Raw genomic sequence first — 18,975 nt, 5'->3', positions numbered from 1 at the left:
GCAGCTCAAGGTGCTACTTACTAATGCTGTAATAAGGTCCTGATCTGCTACTCACAGAGGTAACAACACACTGTTCCTGGAGCTGGGTATATTCTACCTTGCAGCAGCACCAAACTGGAAGGATCTCATCATTTGCATGGGGAAAGGGAAGGCACACGTGCATTCCTGATGCAACACAGCCCACAACCCCATTTGTCTGAACCAGCCTCAAGCTTTCTGGAGAGCAGATTAGGAGGTTCTTTTGTAGCTGGTGATCTTTTAACACAGCGGATGGCAAGCACTCCAAGGTGCTGCAGAAGCAGAGCAAGAAACAAGCCCAACATCCCAAGCACCAGATCAGCCTGAAGATCCCCTTGCTCCATTCCCAATTTGCTCTTCAATTCAGAGCTATTGCTCTTCTGGGACCCTGCTCTCTGCAGTAGTAAAGAGAAGAAAAAACACCACCTGCCTTCAAAATCTATTGACAAAACTTGGTAAAATCTAGGTTTTATCACTGCTGTGCCACTTAAAACAATGTTGGACAGAAGCTGCCTCTTGGAAGACACCTGACAACTATTTAACATTAAATCAAATTTAAAAAGTGCAAGCTGTGAACAGGGGCAACACAAGTCCCTGTATGATAGCAGAGTCCTGCACTCCACCGCTCCCCAAAGTGTGAGCAAAGAACAACGTAACTCCAAGGGTTAACTTGGGATGCAATTTCATCAAGGTCCACAGAGATGCACCAATACATTTTCATCTTCACAGTAATTTACAGTTCCAAGCGTTTAGGAACCACTGCTAGATTCAGTTGGAAATGCAGAGATAACATAGAGAATCACTCATATCACACCTGAGCAAGGATTTGGAACTTTCTTCCTCCTGCAAAATGCTGTGATATTCCCCACTGACACATGCTGCCTGGCCATCAGATTTTATCTTTCCTTAAAAAAATGACCATTGTCTCAGTCAAAAATTCTGTCACACCTCTAATAAATGGGCTCATTACCAGTAGAGGAAAAGCATCCTGACACAAGTCATCACTCTGCTCTTGCAATACGTTAGATGAGGTTGCAAGCAGCGGCACACATCAAGGGTGGCAGAGTGGCTTCAGATGGCAGACTGTGCATGTGGATTTGAGTCAGAACTGCTGCCAGCATGCTTAGCCCTTATTTTAGGTATAAGAAATCCAATGCAGCATCCAAAAGGTCACCCACCTCTCTGCTAGATGCTCCTTCTTGCTTTAAGGGATTCCTGTAATGAAAACAACATGCCCAAACCAGCCTGGACTGGAGGGATGGCAGGAGATGGTGCTGCAGAGACAGGCTGCTCTGGCAGCACACACCAAAAGCTGGTGGGATGGTTCTAGGGTACCTGCTCCAACAAACGAGATCTTGAGCTTCAGCCGGTTATTTCCTTCCCTCATTTCTCCTATTTGGGATACTCCAGGGATTGCTGGCAGCTAGCTCTGCTTCGGCAAGAACCACTAGCGCTGGGGCAGTGACAGATTTACTCTGCACAATAACCTGCCTCTTCCCTCACTGCCAGCCTGGAATTCACAAACAGCCAGGGCTCGTCCCCCGCTTGCTCTTTGGCTGGACAAACCTGAGAGGGACGACATTTCATTTACCCTGCAGAAGCAAAGCTGGAATGCAAACACCTAGTACAAGCATAAACAAGGCGGCACCTGAAACTGCATTGCCTGGCCTGGCTGGAGCATTACAGGTAGGTTAGACTCACACAACAAGGAAACACGATTTCTTACTCCCCTTTGCGATCACTGCTAGTGCGGAACATAGCCGCATTAATTCTGGAACAGGCGCTGAAAGGGACAGCTGAGTACCTAAATTCCAGTCTCGGAGGAAAGGGGACAGGTCTGCCAAAGCACTTAACTGATTTAAATACTTGCATCACATTGACATTCAAGTCCCTTCCCTGTAAGGCACACAGGTGTTCGCAAAGCCCTTCCCACGTGAGGTTCTACGATCTCTGCTGTGCGGGGGAGCCAGGATCATCAGAACCAGCCTGCTGGCCTTCAAACAACCTTTAGCATTTTTTTCAGCACAAGCTTGTTGTTTTTTGTTTTAAAAAAAACCCCAAACAACAGCAGTAACAGTTGAGCAGGAATTTCAGTTGCTGCAATCATTAAGCCCAGACGCCAATCTGTCAGGGTTACTACAGCCACTTCCTCGCCTCTCCTCAGCACTACTCTTTCATGTAGCAACCAAAAATATTGGTGGAGAAGTCAGAAAGCAGCAGCAGTGAGGAAGAGTAAGGAAAGAGCAAAGAAAGAGCATGCTGAGGGCTTTCAAAGGCACAGGCTTAATATGTGGAGCAAAGCACTTCCCTGCCATTTGCAATAATCCTGGACAAGTCTTGCACAAGGTGCAGAGATTTTTAAACCAGGGGTCATGGGGTGTCACTGGGACATGGGGTGATAAAGGGGACACAAACGTTTTCCCTTATGTGTTTCCTCACCTGGAACAAACTGCGTAACCCTGTTACTGCATTAAAGCAATTTCCTGCAGTTAATAGAGGCAGGCACCATGCTGACAGCGGTCATCCCTCTGGAGTACAGAGCAAGCGAGACAGACGATAGAGGAAGCACAGAGCAAGTCATGTCATGAGGCTTCCCCCACAGGGAGAGCTCCTCCTGTTGCTGCCACTGCCTTTACTTTGCTGCTCAGGAATCTGGGCAAGCTCAAGACGGCCACTTACTACTTCAACAGGATTAGAGAAGAGACGACTGCCTTTAGTCTTGCCGTGAGTGGTACCTGAAGGGCAACGAAGGAGGCAAAGAGCCGTCACCAAGTCAGTAAAGAATGAATTGCTCTCCCAGCCCTGACGGCCTGAGACTCAGATTCACGTCTTCTTTCCCATGCATCACCTATCAGTCCCATCACAAAAGCAGCTTGGGCTTCAAGGACTAAACAGACACTGAAACAAACTTTAAAGAAGCAGGATGGGAGACTAGAAAGTTACCCCCCTCAAAAAAAAATTTAACTGTTTCTTGCCTTTTCTGCAATGCATCCATCCATTCCTCCCTTCCTCTCCTGCTCTTGTTCCCCCAGAGGGAAGTCCTGTCTAGCTCTCAGTGCCAGGGGACGACACAGCACAAGAACTGGGACCACAGAAAAGAACAAGCTCAGCGTTACACCCTCATTAAGGAAGAGAGGAGCTGGAATCTTCCACTGTTTGTCAGAGCTGCCATTCACCTGAGGGACACGAGCGTCCCAACAGCAGCCTTCAAAACTGCTTCATCCCTCAGGCCACCCTGGGCTTATTCCCTCCCTTGGGCTGCGCTTGCCCGCTGGGTTCCTCCGTGTGCTGGCAGGGGAGGAAGGCTCGCCCAAATCCAGCTCTTTGAAGTGGTGCACAGGAACAAGATCTCAGCACATCTCACTTGTCTGCCCCCAAACACACATGCAGCAGAGTGATGAGAGAGGCCACAGGGGAAGGGAGAAGCGAGGCAGGCCTAACAGGGGATGGAAAGCCCAGCAAGGTTCTGTCACCTGGATATGGGCACAACGGTCACGCTTGCATCCTCCTGACCTTGGAAAACAACAGCCATCGAGTCTGTGCGACACGGTGCTCCTCCCGAGGCTACAAGAGGGGCAGGAGGAGTGGCAGCTGCATGAGGGGACCCTGCCACCTAACTGGGGAGGAAAAAAGCATGTCCCCTTCCCTCCTGGCACCAGCAGCCATGTCAGGAAGGCCAAGGCTCTTTAGGGAAGGGAGAGGATGCAATGCCATGTGCCTGGATGAGGCAGTTTAGCATGGATTGCCTCCAGGCAGATGCAGCTGGAGGGGTGGAGCTGAGCTCCGTGCAACCCTACAACATTCCCACTAATGAGGCTTTAACTCCGCAGGCAGGAACACAACCACCCGGCTGCTCACCAGCACAGGCACGGAGATTTACACAGAAGGGCTCGCTAGCTGTGGTTCTGCCCATTTGACTAAGGATAGACACAGCAACATGAAGGAACATGGATGTGTAAGAGCTGCCCAAACATCAACATTGGGCTGATGTAGCCATGCAGTAGAGTTTCAATGAGGACACTCCACCCTGTGCACAAGTTAAACCCAGAATTAAAGAACTGGTGGATCTCAGAATCCTAGTGACTTGTAAAATAAGGAGCACTCCAAAGCTAAGCTTTATCAAGCACTGAGGTAGCTAGCACTTGACTGAGTGTCCCATAACTAAGAGCACCTGACTATTTTCCATCACTGTCATTTTTAAAAGCTTCTGAACATTTTTGCAGGGAACTTCAGAGAATTGGGATGAAAAGTTACTTCATCTCAAGCCCTCCTCAGTCTGCTCCTCAAAACTTTCCAGAGGAGGGGGGAAGGAGCCTGCAGGTGCAAATTTAAACTTCAATACTAGATAGGTCGATAACTCCCATGTATGTCTGTTGAGTCTATTCCTGAAGCTGTCAAGCTCTTCCCCTTTGCCTCTCAGGACAGCAAGGCAGCTGAACTGGCAGCTGTGGCAGGTGTGAGCCGCGGGGAGGGGAGCACTTGATGGGTTTTGCAGGTCCTACCACACAATTAGAGAAGTTGAGGAAAGGAACTGCCAGACGGATCGGAGCAATGGTCATTTAGTCTAGCATTTCCGACCCCAGCAGCAACTGGGACCAGATGCTTCAGACGAAGGTGTGAAATCCTCTTAATGGGCAATTAAATAATCCCCCTTCAAGGAAGTTTTTTTCCAGCACATAGATGCACAGTAGCCAGTTTATGCCCAAAGAATGAATTTACAGGTTCTGAACAATGTTTATTCTACCTAACAAGAATGAGGACATCCTCTGTTTCTAAGTATTTAACCTTATTTTAAAGGCTATTGCTGAGCTGGTACTCTCCACAAATGCCAGCAAAGCACGGCTCTGACATGTTCGTTAAATTGGTTTAAAATTTGCTGCCTCTAATTTCACCAGCAGCTCACTTGCTCTTGCAGCATGAGGCAGAGTAGGTGGGGGAAAGAAAAAAAGAGCAAAGTGATCTTCTGCTGGATAGGGTGCCTGGATGAAAAGGGCAAGCACTGCTAAGGATTTCTGAACAGCTGCTAAGCAAGGCAATGAGATAGTTCGTACCCCTCCACTGACAGGATGGAGATACGAGACTCCTCCAGGCTACAGAGGAGGGCATGTTTATGGGCTAGGAACTGGAGACCACAATACAGATTGCTCTTACCGTGTAGGATGACTTGCTGGTGATCTCCAAAAGCTTCTGCTTTGCTCTCCGCTCAGACTCGCGAGCCTCCTGAAGGTCTTGCTTTAGCTGATCAGCCTCCTTCGCCCTACAAAGAAAAATAGCAAATGGCAAATGTTAGATTGAAGTTGAGAGGAATGAGAAGATGGAGAAGCAAGATTACAGTGTAGGTGTGGAATAGGTTGAGATTTGTCCTGCAACAAGCCCTAAACTAAGAAATCAGAACCACTGACATGTGGGACATTTTAAGTAGCACAAAAATCCAAGCCACAGAAGGGCAGCTCTGACACGGGCTCTGCATGAGCATCAACGAGCAAGGCTAAGGGCTGGAGAAGCGTGCCAAGATGCCAGAATGGGGAGAACAACTTCGGAAGTTAAGTTCAGACTTACAGGAGGAGAGGCAGTTTTATGACAAGTAAGTCTCTACTAATGATTATTTACTACATTAAAAAAGCAAAAATTACCCAAGATTGCAAAGTTTTGCCTACTCGCAGGGCCCAACAATTCTAGAATTAGTGTCTACCCTTGAGGGTCAAGGACCCCCCACCACAAGAAGAAAGCCAAAGGAGGGAAGGACACTTTCTCTGCCAGATTGAAATTTGAGTGGAGACTTCACAAGATAGAGACCAAGGCAAGAAGAGAAGGACAAGGGCAGCATTCTTCCAAGCAGAAGGGCTGACACCGAGCAAGCTCTCACACGGAAAGGAGTAATCAGTTGGAAGGAAACATGGATGATCTTTTACTTGCTCACTACCAAATGCACCACGGGACTTGGGCTTTGGTATCAAGAGGATGGAAACACCAGTTTTAACAAGAAGCAAGGACTCCAGGAGCTAGGGAGACCTCAAGGCTAACCTGAAACAGAGACCTCACAACTGGTAAGGAGAACTAAACAACTGAGAGGTAAATAGAGGAATAAAGAGAAAATAGAAAATGTGAATCTACCATCCAGAAGAAAAAAAAACAAACCCAAGTGTTATGCAGTGGGTGTTTGCAAAAATCACCCAAAAGTAGAGCTGGCTCCCGCTTGCTGCTGTCAGGGCGTGAGAGGCGTGGAAGGCAGAGTGCCAAGGACCACAGTACCTTCTCCCCCACTAGCTGACGGCCCCTTTCCCTGCTGCTTTCACCACAGAATCTCTCCCAAAGAAGGCTTCAGAGAAGGGTCTCCAGCTCCGATCCAGGGAAAGATCAGAGCTACCACTGCCCTGCCAGCACCGTTTCCCACTCAGGGGCAGCCCAGCTGTGACAAACAGTGAGATGGAGAGAGAGAAACCAGCTGAGCCTTGGGGTTGTTTGCTGTTGCACATGCACGGGAGGCCAAGGGCTCACTGCAAACCGTTGGATGGACTAACTCAAGGCATGAGCCACTGTTTCAGCTAAGTCAGAAGGGGGTTGGAAAGCAAAGCAGAGGCAGCTGCAAGGTTGTACCCTCTGACCTCCTCTCCGACTCCTCCGCCATTTTCAGTGCCAACATCTCTGCCTCTAGCACCTTCTGTTCCATCAGCCGCTTCTCCTCCTCCGTCCGGATGGCTGTGGCTTTGATTCGCTGCATCTCCTGTTCAGCCTCAGCTGCTTTCTGAGCCAGGAGCTTGGCCTCCTCCTCCGTGATCTGAGCCTTCTCAGCCAGCAAGTCTGCTGTCTCTTCAGACCTCATCTGAGAATTAAGGCACATTAAGCCATCAAGCACACTGTATGTCTCCCCGAATGTGCTTACAACCCCCGGGGCAGGGCCCTGAGCTGCTCGCTCCACACGGCCGCCATGGCTCATAGAGTCCCTCCCTTCCATCAGGGCCTGCAGCCAAGACCTGCATGTGCCCAGGCTCTGTCCCAAATCATCCTCCTTTGTGCTCCTGCCACAGCAGGCTAGCAGGATGAAATCAACTCCATCCAGCCTCCTGATCACCGTCCACCAGCAGCAGTTTGAGAATAGGACAGTCACAGCGTGCCTCCTAAAATGCTTCAGGAGTGGAAAGAGTGAGGAACAGCTGCAGTGCCTCGGGAAACAACCTCCCAGAGACCTACCAGAGCCTCGTTGGCCATCGTTGCCTCCTCCTTTAACTGCATCAATCTTCTCTCCAGCTCATCCCTTGTCCTCTCAGCTTCTTCTCTCATTTGCTTCTCTCGGGCCAGGCGCTGCCGTTCCATCTAGGAAAAAGAGAATCGGGAAAGCAAGGAGAAATAACACAAGGCTTTCCACAGGATGAGAAAGGGTCACTACCTGGGGATCAGAGCACAGGACTGCACTGCTGCCTCCTCTCTGCTTATCAACATGGGGAACTTCACTAAAAGGGGGTGACCTGATGCACCCTGCTCCTTTGAAAAGTGCCATTCCTGAGACAATCCCCTATCCTCTGATCAGGCTGTTACCCACAGCGCTGCCCCATAAGCTGCCTGCAGGTGATTACGTCCCCAGACAGTACCCTCCTACGCTGGCTCACAGGGTGGACTTAGACAAGCAGGGTCCCAAGAGCTCGAGCTACACCTGGAGTTTCTTACGGCAAGTCGAACAGACAGCAAGACTGAGCTTAAGGGCAGTCTGAGGGCATCTTCAAACTATCGGATATAGACACGCCGCAAGGCAGGAACTTGAAGGAGGTGGATAGCCGCCACTTTTAATCAGACATCTGACCCAGCATGCTGGAAACTTCTCTTCCAGTCATCTATAGGGGAGGTCACAAAGAGTGTGACCACTTCTAGCAATTCCTAGATACAATAAACTGCTTCCAGCTCGGTCTGTAGGAAATAGCAATGCTTCTCCAGGAGGGGAAGATCCAAGCTATGCTGAGACAACCCACCAGAATCTGCCACCTCTTCCCAGAAGATGCTGAGAGTGTTGCGCAGACAGAGTGTGCCCAGCAACTGCCTCTCTGCTAGCTAAGCACCTAAAGGGAGCCATCAGGCTAATTAACACACCAAGTTTAAGCACTCCAGTACGACAAAGATGGGTGCATTATAAATATCCACACTGCAGCTAGGACTTGCAGCATTGCACAGGCCACCTGCTGGGTTTAATAAGGGAAATAAGTGCGACAAGACACATTTCTCTGCTCCTTGGACACCAACTGTGTTCTGAAAGCGGGACGCCCACTGCTCTAACAGCTCCGCTTCCTTCTATTAAAGGTTCTCCTCATTAATTATCATTACGATCTGCATCCCACTCAGGACTTCCATTAACAGGAATTCCCAATATAAAAAGACTATCTGGAACCAGTTAACAACTGTGGATCCTGGGAAGGGAGGAGAGAGCAGGCGAGACAGCACGGTGGCTAGCTCGGGAGAGGTCAGCCAACCCAAGCAGAATCCTGACCTTTCCCGTAGAGCACAAGTGCTCTGGATTTGAGAGCTCATGCAAAGCAATAAGTTTCTGCTCACCCTCAGTGCCCTCACCTCTCCCAGCAGCCCAGCTAAGCGCAGGATCTCAGGTCTTGCTGGCATTATTCAAATACATTAAAAACTCACAAGATTGTAAAACCTGTCCCTGAAGCCACCAGCGCTTGGACACCACGCTGCTCCTTCCAAGGAAGACTTTTTGCTCCACTAATGCCAACTCCTCACTGACCAGAGGAACGCCCATGAAAAGCAAGAAGCCCCCCTTCCCCAGAGGAGCTGGCCTGGTTACCCTCATAGTGATTCGTGTCCTATCCTGTCCTGCTGCCCCACAAGCTACAGGAATGACAACTGCTTCAGGAGGTGCCTGCAAGACAAGCCACGTCACATCTCCAGGTCAGCTGAGAACCTCAACACCAAGTCCAGCACCATGCAGGCACCTCTGTGGACATGCTCAAATCCATTAATTTAGCAGTCCCTTGAGCATAAGGCCCTCCTGGGTGCAAGCGACTGCTTTGGTTTCTTCTGCTGCTATCTAGCGGCTTTATTGCGAAAGGGACATTTATATTCTAAGCACCAGTACTCAGATTAGCTGTGCAGGTTGCAGTGAGTAGAAAAGGTCTACGAGCAGAAAACAATGATTCATACAATCCAATTTGCTGATATATGCTCATCGGCTACACGCTGCTGCCTCCAAAGAGCCGTTTTCGCCGCCTGGACTGACCTGCAGCAGATAAAGGAGGCCAGCACCGAATTAGCATGCAGGCTGCACACCCCGAAATGTCGTCGTGCATTCCATCACCATGTAATTAGAAAATGAGGCGAAGAACTACGGCAAAGCACAGCTCCCCCTCACAACCCCTGCTTTAATTACAAGCAACTACCCCAACATACTACATCTTTCCAGCTACGGAGCGCAGGCATAAACCGAGGCAAGGAAGATACACACACACACTTGTAGGACACCCAGATCAGCTCTTCCCTCCTGTCCTCCTGGTTTTGTTCCCGAGTGTGGGGGCAGGACTCAGGCTGCAATCAACCTACAGAGCCAAGCTGAGAATGACTGGCGAGGTGGGAGCAGGCTACTAAAAAGAGATGTTCAGCTGGACCTTCCCTCAAAGCTGCTCCGTGTGCTTGATGTCATTCTGGAGACTGTTCCTTCCCAAGTTCATTTGCATTTCTGATTTTGGCTCACGGTCTAGTTATACGAGATGTCTCTCACCTGCTTCCTGGCTTTCTCCTCCCTGGCCTGTGCCTTCATCTGCTGGACCTCCAACGAGTCTGCCTTTCTCCTCCTCATGAAGAGGTCGTGGTTTCCAATACACAGCTGAAGAATCTATTCCAGTCAAGGGTGAAGAGTGGAGAGAAACAGCTGTACACATGATGACGATGAGGTAGTTTGTATTCTTGACACACAAAAACACTAGAACTGCTTTGCTTTGGTGCTTGTAAGCACTTCCACCCACTGATCTCAAACCCTATGAGCTCTCATACCCATATGAGGGCCAGGGAGCCAAGGCATAGCCAAATCCCACACCAAACACCAGCTCCTGGGCTATCAGATCTTTGCAGAGACCAATTTTCTATTTTCTGTGCATCCAGCACAGCACGGTTCTGGCAAGCGTTAGGCCAAATAATGAAACAAAGACTTCTACAACTCTGACTGGTTCCCTGGTTCTCACTGCCCCCTTTCTTTACGCTCAAGATGAACTTGCACCTTCTCCCAACTGCATGTTTAAAGCACTGAGATTTTAAAAAAAAAAAAAAAAAAAGAAAACCCACTTTCCATCTTGGACAGACAGAAGGTTTATCAAAAACCTCCTTGGACATCTTCAGATACCTTTGCTGAAGGGTTTTGAGCACCAATGTGGTTTCCTCTGGCACTCAAGGAGCACAAGGAAGGTGGCAATACTACAGGAGGGTTAGCAAAGCAGTGGGTACACAGAAGAGCAAAAGTTCTTTTCAGCAATAAAAGCAGGTTTCTAAACTTGGATTCTTTTCTAAAGGACTGATTCACATGCCCGTCTTCCATTTCACAAGTCACAAATGACTTCTCTGGAGTCAGAGGAGCTACAGCACTATGAAACTGATGAGCGCAGCAAATGAGACCTTTGTCAGGAAGCCCCACTTCCCTATGGCACGTGAAATACAGGACAGCCTATAACCAGAACAGCAAAGTTCCCCTCCCTCTCTTATAAGGATGGGAAAAATATTCCCCCCTGCCTTCTGCAGGTCTCTCGTGTGACTTAACATGGTGCACAGCTACTACAGAATCTGGATCAAAACTCCTCCAGATACCAAATCCAGAACACTAGCTCTAGCTGGTGTCTAACATGGATGCTGAACACAACAGCTCAACACAGCCCCCTCCATCCTTGTACAAGGTGAGTGTCCTCGGACGGGATCAGCCTAGGAAAAAAACAGGACTGCAACTCTGATAATGGTACATCCCAAAACAGGGAGATCTACATCACAAGGCAGAATGGAAAAGATCTGCAGGAGAAGAAGGGGGATCTGGAGCAAAGATGAGGGTGACAAGAAAGTTTTACTTACTAAGTGCTTCCACCACGCAGGTCAGCTGTAACCTGAGAGCTCAGAAAGGGAGCACAAAAACAGGAGAGTGGGAAGAGGTTCTGTGAAGGAGCTTGCCTTGAGCTTCCCCCTTCTCTTCTAGAGGCTATGACTGAGCAGTAACTGCTATACCAAATCACATCTACAGTCCAGCCAGACCAGCACACTCCGTCCAGCTGCTCAAAGGAAAAGCCCCAAAAGAAACTACTGCTGCAGGCAATAAAAATTACTCTGTCTCTAGACTTACCAGCTTATTCACACGCAGCTTTGATGAATTGAATTTAAAAACATCAATCTTTTTGTCCAATGGCTTAATCGTAAACTGAAAAGGAAAAAATAAAGAGGGAGAGAGTTATCAGAGAGCGGTGCATTTAATAAAAACACAGCTATAAAAGTCTTACTGAAAGCTTTGGTTCAGAGGAGGTCAGCAGTGTCAGACAAACAAGGCTGAGAGCTGTCCCCGTGGCTTTTAGCCAAGCAAGAGAACTAGTATCAAAAGCAACCAAGGAGACAACTGTTCCTCCGGTCAGAAAAAAAGCGAGTGCCACACAGAAGCAGTAAGAGTGCTGTCCACCTACAGACTGCAATGCCCGACAGCCAGTGTCCTCTGCAGAGCACCTTGCAGAGACAGCTCAGCACCTCCGGAGGAAAGGCAAAATGCTGCTCTCCTGGCAGCTGTAGAGAACAGAGAAGGTACAGCAGAAACTCATGACACTTCTGAACGGAGGAAGAACCAGCCCAGCTGCCCAATGAATGGGCAAGAGGGTTGCATTAGAAACACAGCAACAGGAGCTGCTGTCCTTCCCATTAACACCTCCACTTGCAAGGGCTCCCCAAAAGGATTTTCCACGCATTTTGTTCTCCAGAAGCCAGCCATGTCATAAGACTGCTCCGCAATTCAAAATACTATTCCCTCGCTCTAACTCGTATTTACACTCCGCGTGCCAACCGAACAGCTGTAACCATGGCCTGGGTTTACCCTCTCCAAAGAGCCTTACCACAGCAGGTCTCTCAAGAGGGTATAGGTGGCATCGCCAGACTCGAGAGTTTCAGTAATACAGCCCCTGGATAGACAGACGACTCCGAACTAACAAAAGGATACTTGAAGAGATGGAGCGCTCCACAACACCGCATTTTTTAGAAGGCATGCATCTATTTCATCACTCCCCCACATGTTACAGAAATAACCAGCTGAAGAGATAGCACTCGAGCAGGCAGTCTGTGTCCATTAAAGTAGGTCTATTTGTCAATACATTGTACTGCCTGAAAAGGGCTCAGCAGAACTCTCCCTGGCAGTGTTTTGCTTTGTCAGTTTAAGAGCCAATCTTTTAAGACTTTCACACAGGCAGACATGCGTGAACGTCCCTGGACTCAGGCTCCGGCAGAACCCACACCAGTCATTGAGAGCAACAGTACAAATATGCCAGGAGAGGAATTTCAGTTCCACATAAACAGTCAATCTTTGTTACGATGGATTAAACCCCTCTGTTGTGTTGACATAGCTGTCATACCCAGCCATTAAGTAAGCCTGTTTACTATCACGTCAGGTCTACCTATGGTCGTCATCTTACGCAGATGACTGACCTGATGGAAGGTGGCAGTCCTTTCCCCCAAGAGAAAGCTCTATTACAGTCTTTTGTCAAGGCCTGGTTATGGAGGCTTCAAGCCCCAGATTTCTGAAGGAATGCCTGAGCAGACAGCTTCCACTGCACTCGTCTGTCACAGGCAGGAAAGCCTTTGAAAGTCACTAAGTGCTGGGCTGTTTTGCAGAGTTATGAAGCTCTTTATATTTAAGGAATAAAACAAGTGAAGAGAATTCCAGCATGGCCTTACTACTTATAAAACTTCACAAGACATGCAATAAATGCAGCTGATGAGAAACCTTTAGCTTTCACCCTGATCAATATCATGTTTAGATTAGGAAACAATTTTTAATTAAGAAGTTAATTTTCTTCCTTACCATGACGGCAGCTGGTTTCTTTGAGCAGCTCTCTTAGATTGAAAATTGAGCCAATCAGTCTTCCCTCCACAGCCAATTTCATTGCTGTTCTCAACTAGGTTTGGTGGCGAACAATTCAGAAGATTCATATTTACACTCTGAATTTAATAAATATCTATCCAATAGCGGGCTTAAATTACTCAACTTCCTAAAAAGATTCCAGCTGTTATGCCAAGCCCAGCAGTCTGAAAACTGAAGATGATGTAATGATATGGCAAGAGGCAAGAGCTCTTCTCACCAGGAATACATCTCACTATATTTCATAATACAGTATATATACACAGTAACATACAGTAAAGCAGATGTCAACTTCTGAACTCTGATATTTGGGCTAAGCACATCAACAGCAATTTTGGTCTTTTTTGAAAAAATTACATAAGACGGTTTGAATGTACTCTAAAACCAAACAGGAGAATAGCTCCCAGTTGACCTCTTGTACGCCCACTCCTGGAAAGTTTCAGAAAGGCTTGGAATTAAGGTTTCAATTAGAGAAGCTGAGCTGCCCTTAGCTAAGCTGGTGATAGCAAGCACAGCAGACAGAGAAGCTAAGAGAAATAATTTTAAATCGCAAATGTGTTCTTACTGCTCTCAGGGAAGAGGGGAGACGTATCCATACCTCTTTATCACTGTATGAGATATTCCGGATCTCGTTCCACGGGAAGGAGATTTTAGGGGTCAACCTGTTGTCAGGGTCATAAATATGAAGACCCAAGGCGTCAACTCCAAGGAGCAGTTCAGTGCCCTTTTTGTTCTACAGGAGGAAAGAAAAGAGCAGAAAACCCTTTTATTCCACTCGGAGGGTCTGACGTGAACCATTGTTAGCTTCATCAACCAGCCTTGAGCAGCGACCCACCAGCACCGCATATTAAAAGAGCTTCGGCGTCCCCTGCAGCTAGCAGCAAAGCACACTGCAGCAGGGACTCTCAACAACATGCCGCAGCCATCTCCCAGGTCTGCTGGCTCTCCAAGGCTCCACTCATCCAATCTCACAGCAACACAAAAGATGAAGACTAACACAAGAGCTATGCCGGCAAGAAAACATGATCCACAACCTGCACTCACCCTAATCGCAAAATAGTTCACTCCGTACATCTCCAAGTCCTGAGCTATCTTCAAATACTCCATTTCAGCTTCATCTCTGTCAGACAAAAAAAAGGCCAGTATTACGATGTTTGGTAGGATCAGAGAGAGGGAGATGGCTGCTCTTTCTGATCCTAAGCACACACAAGGCTTTAAAGCCTAGACTGTCTCTATCGCACAGGTCAAGCCCGTCTTTGCTGGCAGGATCAATAGAGTCCAACAACAAATCCCACTCTGCAGCTTGCCAGCATCTTAATGGCCGCTGATGCCTGCCTAGCGAGATGCAGCACTTCAAGTCTTGCTTTGTCCATCTCCCAATCTCTTAAGCATAAATAGGAAATCCCTGGCTGGGAGGCCCCTGTTTCAGATCCATCTGACTTCAGGCTTATCCCCCACAAGGAGCATTTTACCACTCAAGGCAGCAATACACCTCATCGGTCTGAATCCCCATTTCTTTTCCTGGCCCAAAAAGCACCCTGACCCCCTAGGCAGGCAGGATTGCCTGCCTCCCTGCCCCTCTGCAGGTAGTCCCCTACTGAGCGTCAGTCCTAAATTCTCTCAAGGACCCTGTCAGTGACCAGGGGACAGCAGGGCACATACAGAGCAATCAAAGAAAGCCCTTTGCCCTTCATGAGTCTGCTACAGAGGCGTGCTGGGATTGACCCTGCTGTCAGCAGAGCTCATCCATCACCTGCCCAAGCTCCCCAAACCCTGGTGACTCTTCAGGCGAGGGGACTGACCCTGACCCACCACTACAGCACACACTCACCTCGCTCTGCCTCGGTGCTCTGCATACCAGGCTGTTATCCTTTCCTCCCACATCTCTGGAGTCATCTGGTACAGGTTTATTACCTGAGATACACAGGGAGACAGAGACCAGGTCACACTGCCGCTCTTGTCCCAGCCCCCTTAGCCAGCAAACAAGCCAGAAACACCCCAGCCCTGAGCAACCCTTCCCCAGCACCACGTCTGACCTCAAGGCAAGCAACTCTCAGCAGGGCACTCTCAGCCCCGTGCCCTGTGATCGCCCAGCGCTCGCTCAACCCTCCCAAGCATGCAGCACAGGCAAACTGTCCCTAGGCCATCGCAAGGAGATGCAGGCAGGATGAAACCGTGAAAAGAATGAAAACATTTGCTTCTGTTTTTTATTAAAATATGTCAGAAAGAGTTTGAATTCTCCTCTCTCAATACATCTTTTTGGATTGTTTGCCTTGGTAAGGAAGCCCGAGCAAAGCAGCATGCACCCCGCAGGCAGTCCCACAGAGACCTTCTCTGCAAAGGGTTCTGTTACACAAAACACCACCAAGCCTGGAAACCTACTCCTCCACTTGGCCGAGCTCCTTACCCGCTTTGGAAGCAACTCCTCCTGTGCCAAGAAGCCTCGCTTGTGGACATTGGGATCGTAATCGCCATACTGGAAAGAAGCACAGACATCATGCCCGCCCCACGTTAACAACACGGTCAAGTAAAACTCTTTACCCTTACACATTCACCCCTTGGGGAGAGAGCAAATGCAGACTGCTTACACCCTTCACGTAACAACCTGTTAGAGCAGAGAACGTATGCTGCTCGGTAAATTTAATAACCATGTTTTCTTTGTCATTTGATTGCTAATAGAAACTAACACTTTCCTTCTACTCATACAGCAGAGGTAGAAGGAGAACAAAACTTCCCACCATCAGTTGACATCCACCAGTTGGACTAGATAATCATTGTAGGTCTCTTCCAACTGAACTATTCTATTCTACTCTAATTACCATGCCCAGAAGACATTTCCTCCAATGCAAGGAAAGACTCACTCTATAGTCGAGAGGTCCTTGCCCTCCCACCAGTAGTGGGACGGGGAGTTAAGATATGGGCAAAGACCTGTCCCCAAAGACTGATCAATACCAGTAATTCAGGTGAGGCAGACAGCAGTTTCTCTGTCACTGCTCACCACCCTGATGAACAAATATTTAAAAAAATGACAGGAGTTTGATAGACTCCTCTCAGGCAGGTGTCAGCTTTTCTGCCAGAGGGTCTGGTGCTCAGCTGGGTCATGGAATCCAATTCAGATTTGTTAAGTGCATCCAGTAATTACCAGTATTTGTTTAGATTTACATCTTTTTGAGCAGCATATAAAGTGACTGAGAAATACAACTGCTTATTAACAGATTGAAAAGCTGAGTGTCCCTGCAGTGCATGTGAAAATGAATTTACCTCCTGTACAGCCTAAGAGGGCAGGAAACCGCCAGAAAATGGCACCTCAAATAACCTAGCAAGTTGAAGAGAAGAGGACGATGGATGTGAGGCACGTACACGAAATGCTGCGATTTTAATTCACCTGGCAAACAGGACTTCTGCAGTGACATTACCAGATTACACAAGACACGGCAACGTTTGCGCGAGTCACTCATTTTGCAAGGGAGACAGCCCTTCCCTCCCTGCTTTTCTGAAGAACCTCAGCTCAGGAAGTACAAAATGGTGACAATTTTTAAAAACAAGACACACATGATGGTCATGCAATAAGTCAGGAAGCTTTCTGTATCAGCCTCCTTTTAATGCCAGAACCATCACGTTGTATGCTAAAACCAGAGCTCAGCATCAAAAGTCTACACATACATCCTCTCCGCAGCCCAGCGAGCAACGTTTCATAAACGACAAGCAGGGATTAAAGATGCAAATATTGATTTGGAGCCAATGCAGATGCGAAGGAAGCATGCAACAATCAACACTGACTCAGACTTCAATTAATATAACAAAACTGCCAGGGATTTCATTCGGGAGGGTGCTGAGCAGCAGCAACTGTCTGTCTTCCAAGGTCTACAGAAGCTTGGAGCTCCTCAGAAAGCAGCACATTGCAGGTACACATCCCTTGAACCCACATCAAAAGGGAACAGCAATAAAAACGTGGCACTGGCAAAGGAAACAACTCCAATAACCTTGGAGAGGCAGAAAAGAAATCATTTTTAGGTGATGAAAATAATAGCAAATAGGATTAAAGCGATTATTTTCTCTTGTGATCTACCGTGGAGATCCAAGACTAAGTATGGATTATGTGATTTTCATGTGGTGAAAAATATTGCCATGTCCCAAAGGAATATTTGTACTGAGAGGGAGTCTGGATGAGAACATTAATTATTCACAAGTCAAAAATCAACAAATGGCTTAAGTATTGCAGTATATGTTGGCTCAAATGATTTGGCAAACATACTTTTAAAGACCTTTTCAATTAAATCATTACTTCAAAACTGTCATGGAATTTCAGCTCCTGTTAATTGAACTAAATGATTAATATTCATGGTTACACATGGAAGTTGCCTTTACCTCATTCATACACCTGGCTGACGTTGTCCTGGATAAACACAGGCATGTTCAGCTTCAAACTATTAACACCAAGTATTGTTTGTTTTGGGGAAAAAATAAATAAGTAAATAAAAGAACCCTTTGCTAGTGCTGCAAGATTTGCTGTGCTGAGAGGGCTGCAGCACAGCAGCAGTCTGCATTTAAGGGACAAGAAATGGAAGAACCTCCTGGACATTACTATTTTCTGCCAGGACACACTTTTCAGTAGATTCCACGTTTCTCCCGGCTATTTAAAACCTGAACCGCCTCCAACATCTGAAAGCAGTGTGGGTGGTTTGAATGCAGGGCTAGAGGGGAAAACACATAGTAATTCCCCAAATGAACACAATGATATAGAAATAAATAAGCTTTTGTTTTTATGACCCACACGCTTACTTTGTTATTGCAGGTAGGTGTGCAACAACAGTACAAACCAACCTGGCTGTCAATCAAATGGCTATATCAGATGCAAACACACCGCTATGTCAGGCTATTATGCCCCTAATCATGCAAATCAGCACGTTATTAGCGAAATTACTGTGCTCAGTGGTCGCTTTCTTGTCCAGAAAGGACATCGTTATCCTATTTAACTGGAAGGAGATGACCTGCAACATCTTTCTTCCCAGCTCCGTACCGAAGACGTGCTTTCAGCTTTCTCCTTTGCTGAAGAAAAAGCAGAAGGGGAAACCCTGCCTGGAGGAGCAGCAAGGAAAAGCGATGTCTGATGCAGACACGAAAGCACATTAGCAAAGATCAGAAAAGGCATCCCTCTTCCACCTTCTCACAATCTCTGTGCAGAATCAAGACGTGCAAGGTTAGGAGAACTGCTCTGACTCTGGCTGACCTCCTCCAGACGACCGAGTGTTGAGCACGTCAAGTGTGCTACTGAGCGCAAGGTCAGCAGCCGAGCTGCAAGAAGAGAGAGGGGAGGGCACAACAGTCCTGTACCAAATTACAGCCTGTTCCTGAACGCACGAGCAGAAACTGTCACGGCCAAGAGTTAATAGCGCTCAATATTTACCCAATGGTTTATTCATTTTGGCAACAGGAAAAGTCATCCCCTATGTATCCTCAGCTCAGCAGGTCAATGGAGAAAAAGCCAAGTAAGTGTTTACTCATGCACTCTTATTAGAGTGATGAATGTTTCACACAAATAGAAACATTTCTAAAAGCAACTTGTCTTTCCCTGGCTGATGAGTCTCTCAAACAAAATACGGTTTCATCAATATTCTGACTAGGAGGACAAAACATCTTTTTCTAGTAAATTCAAACATTCATCATCAAAGAACACCGCTGCATGTCACCCAGGGCTGCATTCAGACAAACCAGGCGTGGACTAAAGGGTTATGAGGAAGATTATACATCAACCCAGAAAAAGCCATGGTTAAACACCGAGGACTGGCCTCTGTTTCCAACCAGCCTGGATCAGGCCCTCTCTTCAGGCAAGAGAGCCAAAGCCCCCCTCCTGCACTGTCAGCTAAGAGCTA

General features: G+C 47.6%; 1 protein-coding gene across 6 annotated transcripts in view; it reads right to left on the bottom strand.

The window, feature by feature from the left end:
* NF2 (NF2, moesin-ezrin-radixin like (MERLIN) tumor suppressor) overlaps positions 1–18,975 on the bottom strand; it is a 49,851-nt gene that overhangs the window by 14,602 nt on the left and 16,274 nt on the right. For all 6 annotated transcript variants that reach the window (XM_075041882.1, XM_075041881.1, XM_075041878.1 and 3 more), the window contains exons 5-13: positions 15,510–15,578; positions 14,934–15,016; positions 14,147–14,222; positions 13,701–13,835; positions 11,333–11,407; positions 9,737–9,850; positions 7,210–7,332; positions 6,624–6,841; positions 5,170–5,275 (exon numbers count right to left, since the gene is read on the bottom strand). In XM_075041882.1, the coding sequence (XP_074897983.1) occupies positions 5,170–5,275; positions 6,624–6,841; positions 7,210–7,332; positions 9,737–9,850; positions 11,333–11,407; positions 13,701–13,835; positions 14,147–14,222; positions 14,934–15,016; positions 15,510–15,578 (999 nt within the window). The remainder of the gene's footprint in view (positions 1–5,169; positions 5,276–6,623; positions 6,842–7,209; positions 7,333–9,736; positions 9,851–11,332; positions 11,408–13,700; positions 13,836–14,146; positions 14,223–14,933; positions 15,017–15,509; positions 15,579–18,975) is intronic.

The sequence above is a fragment of the Buteo buteo genome, chromosome 11 (genome assembly GCF_964188355.1).
Source record: "Buteo buteo chromosome 11, bButBut1.hap1.1, whole genome shotgun sequence".
In the NCBI taxonomy this organism is placed as follows: domain Eukaryota; kingdom Metazoa; phylum Chordata; class Aves; order Accipitriformes; family Accipitridae; genus Buteo; species Buteo buteo.
Note: the sequence above shows the minus strand (reverse complement) of the source record. Positions and strands in the feature narration are given on the sequence as shown.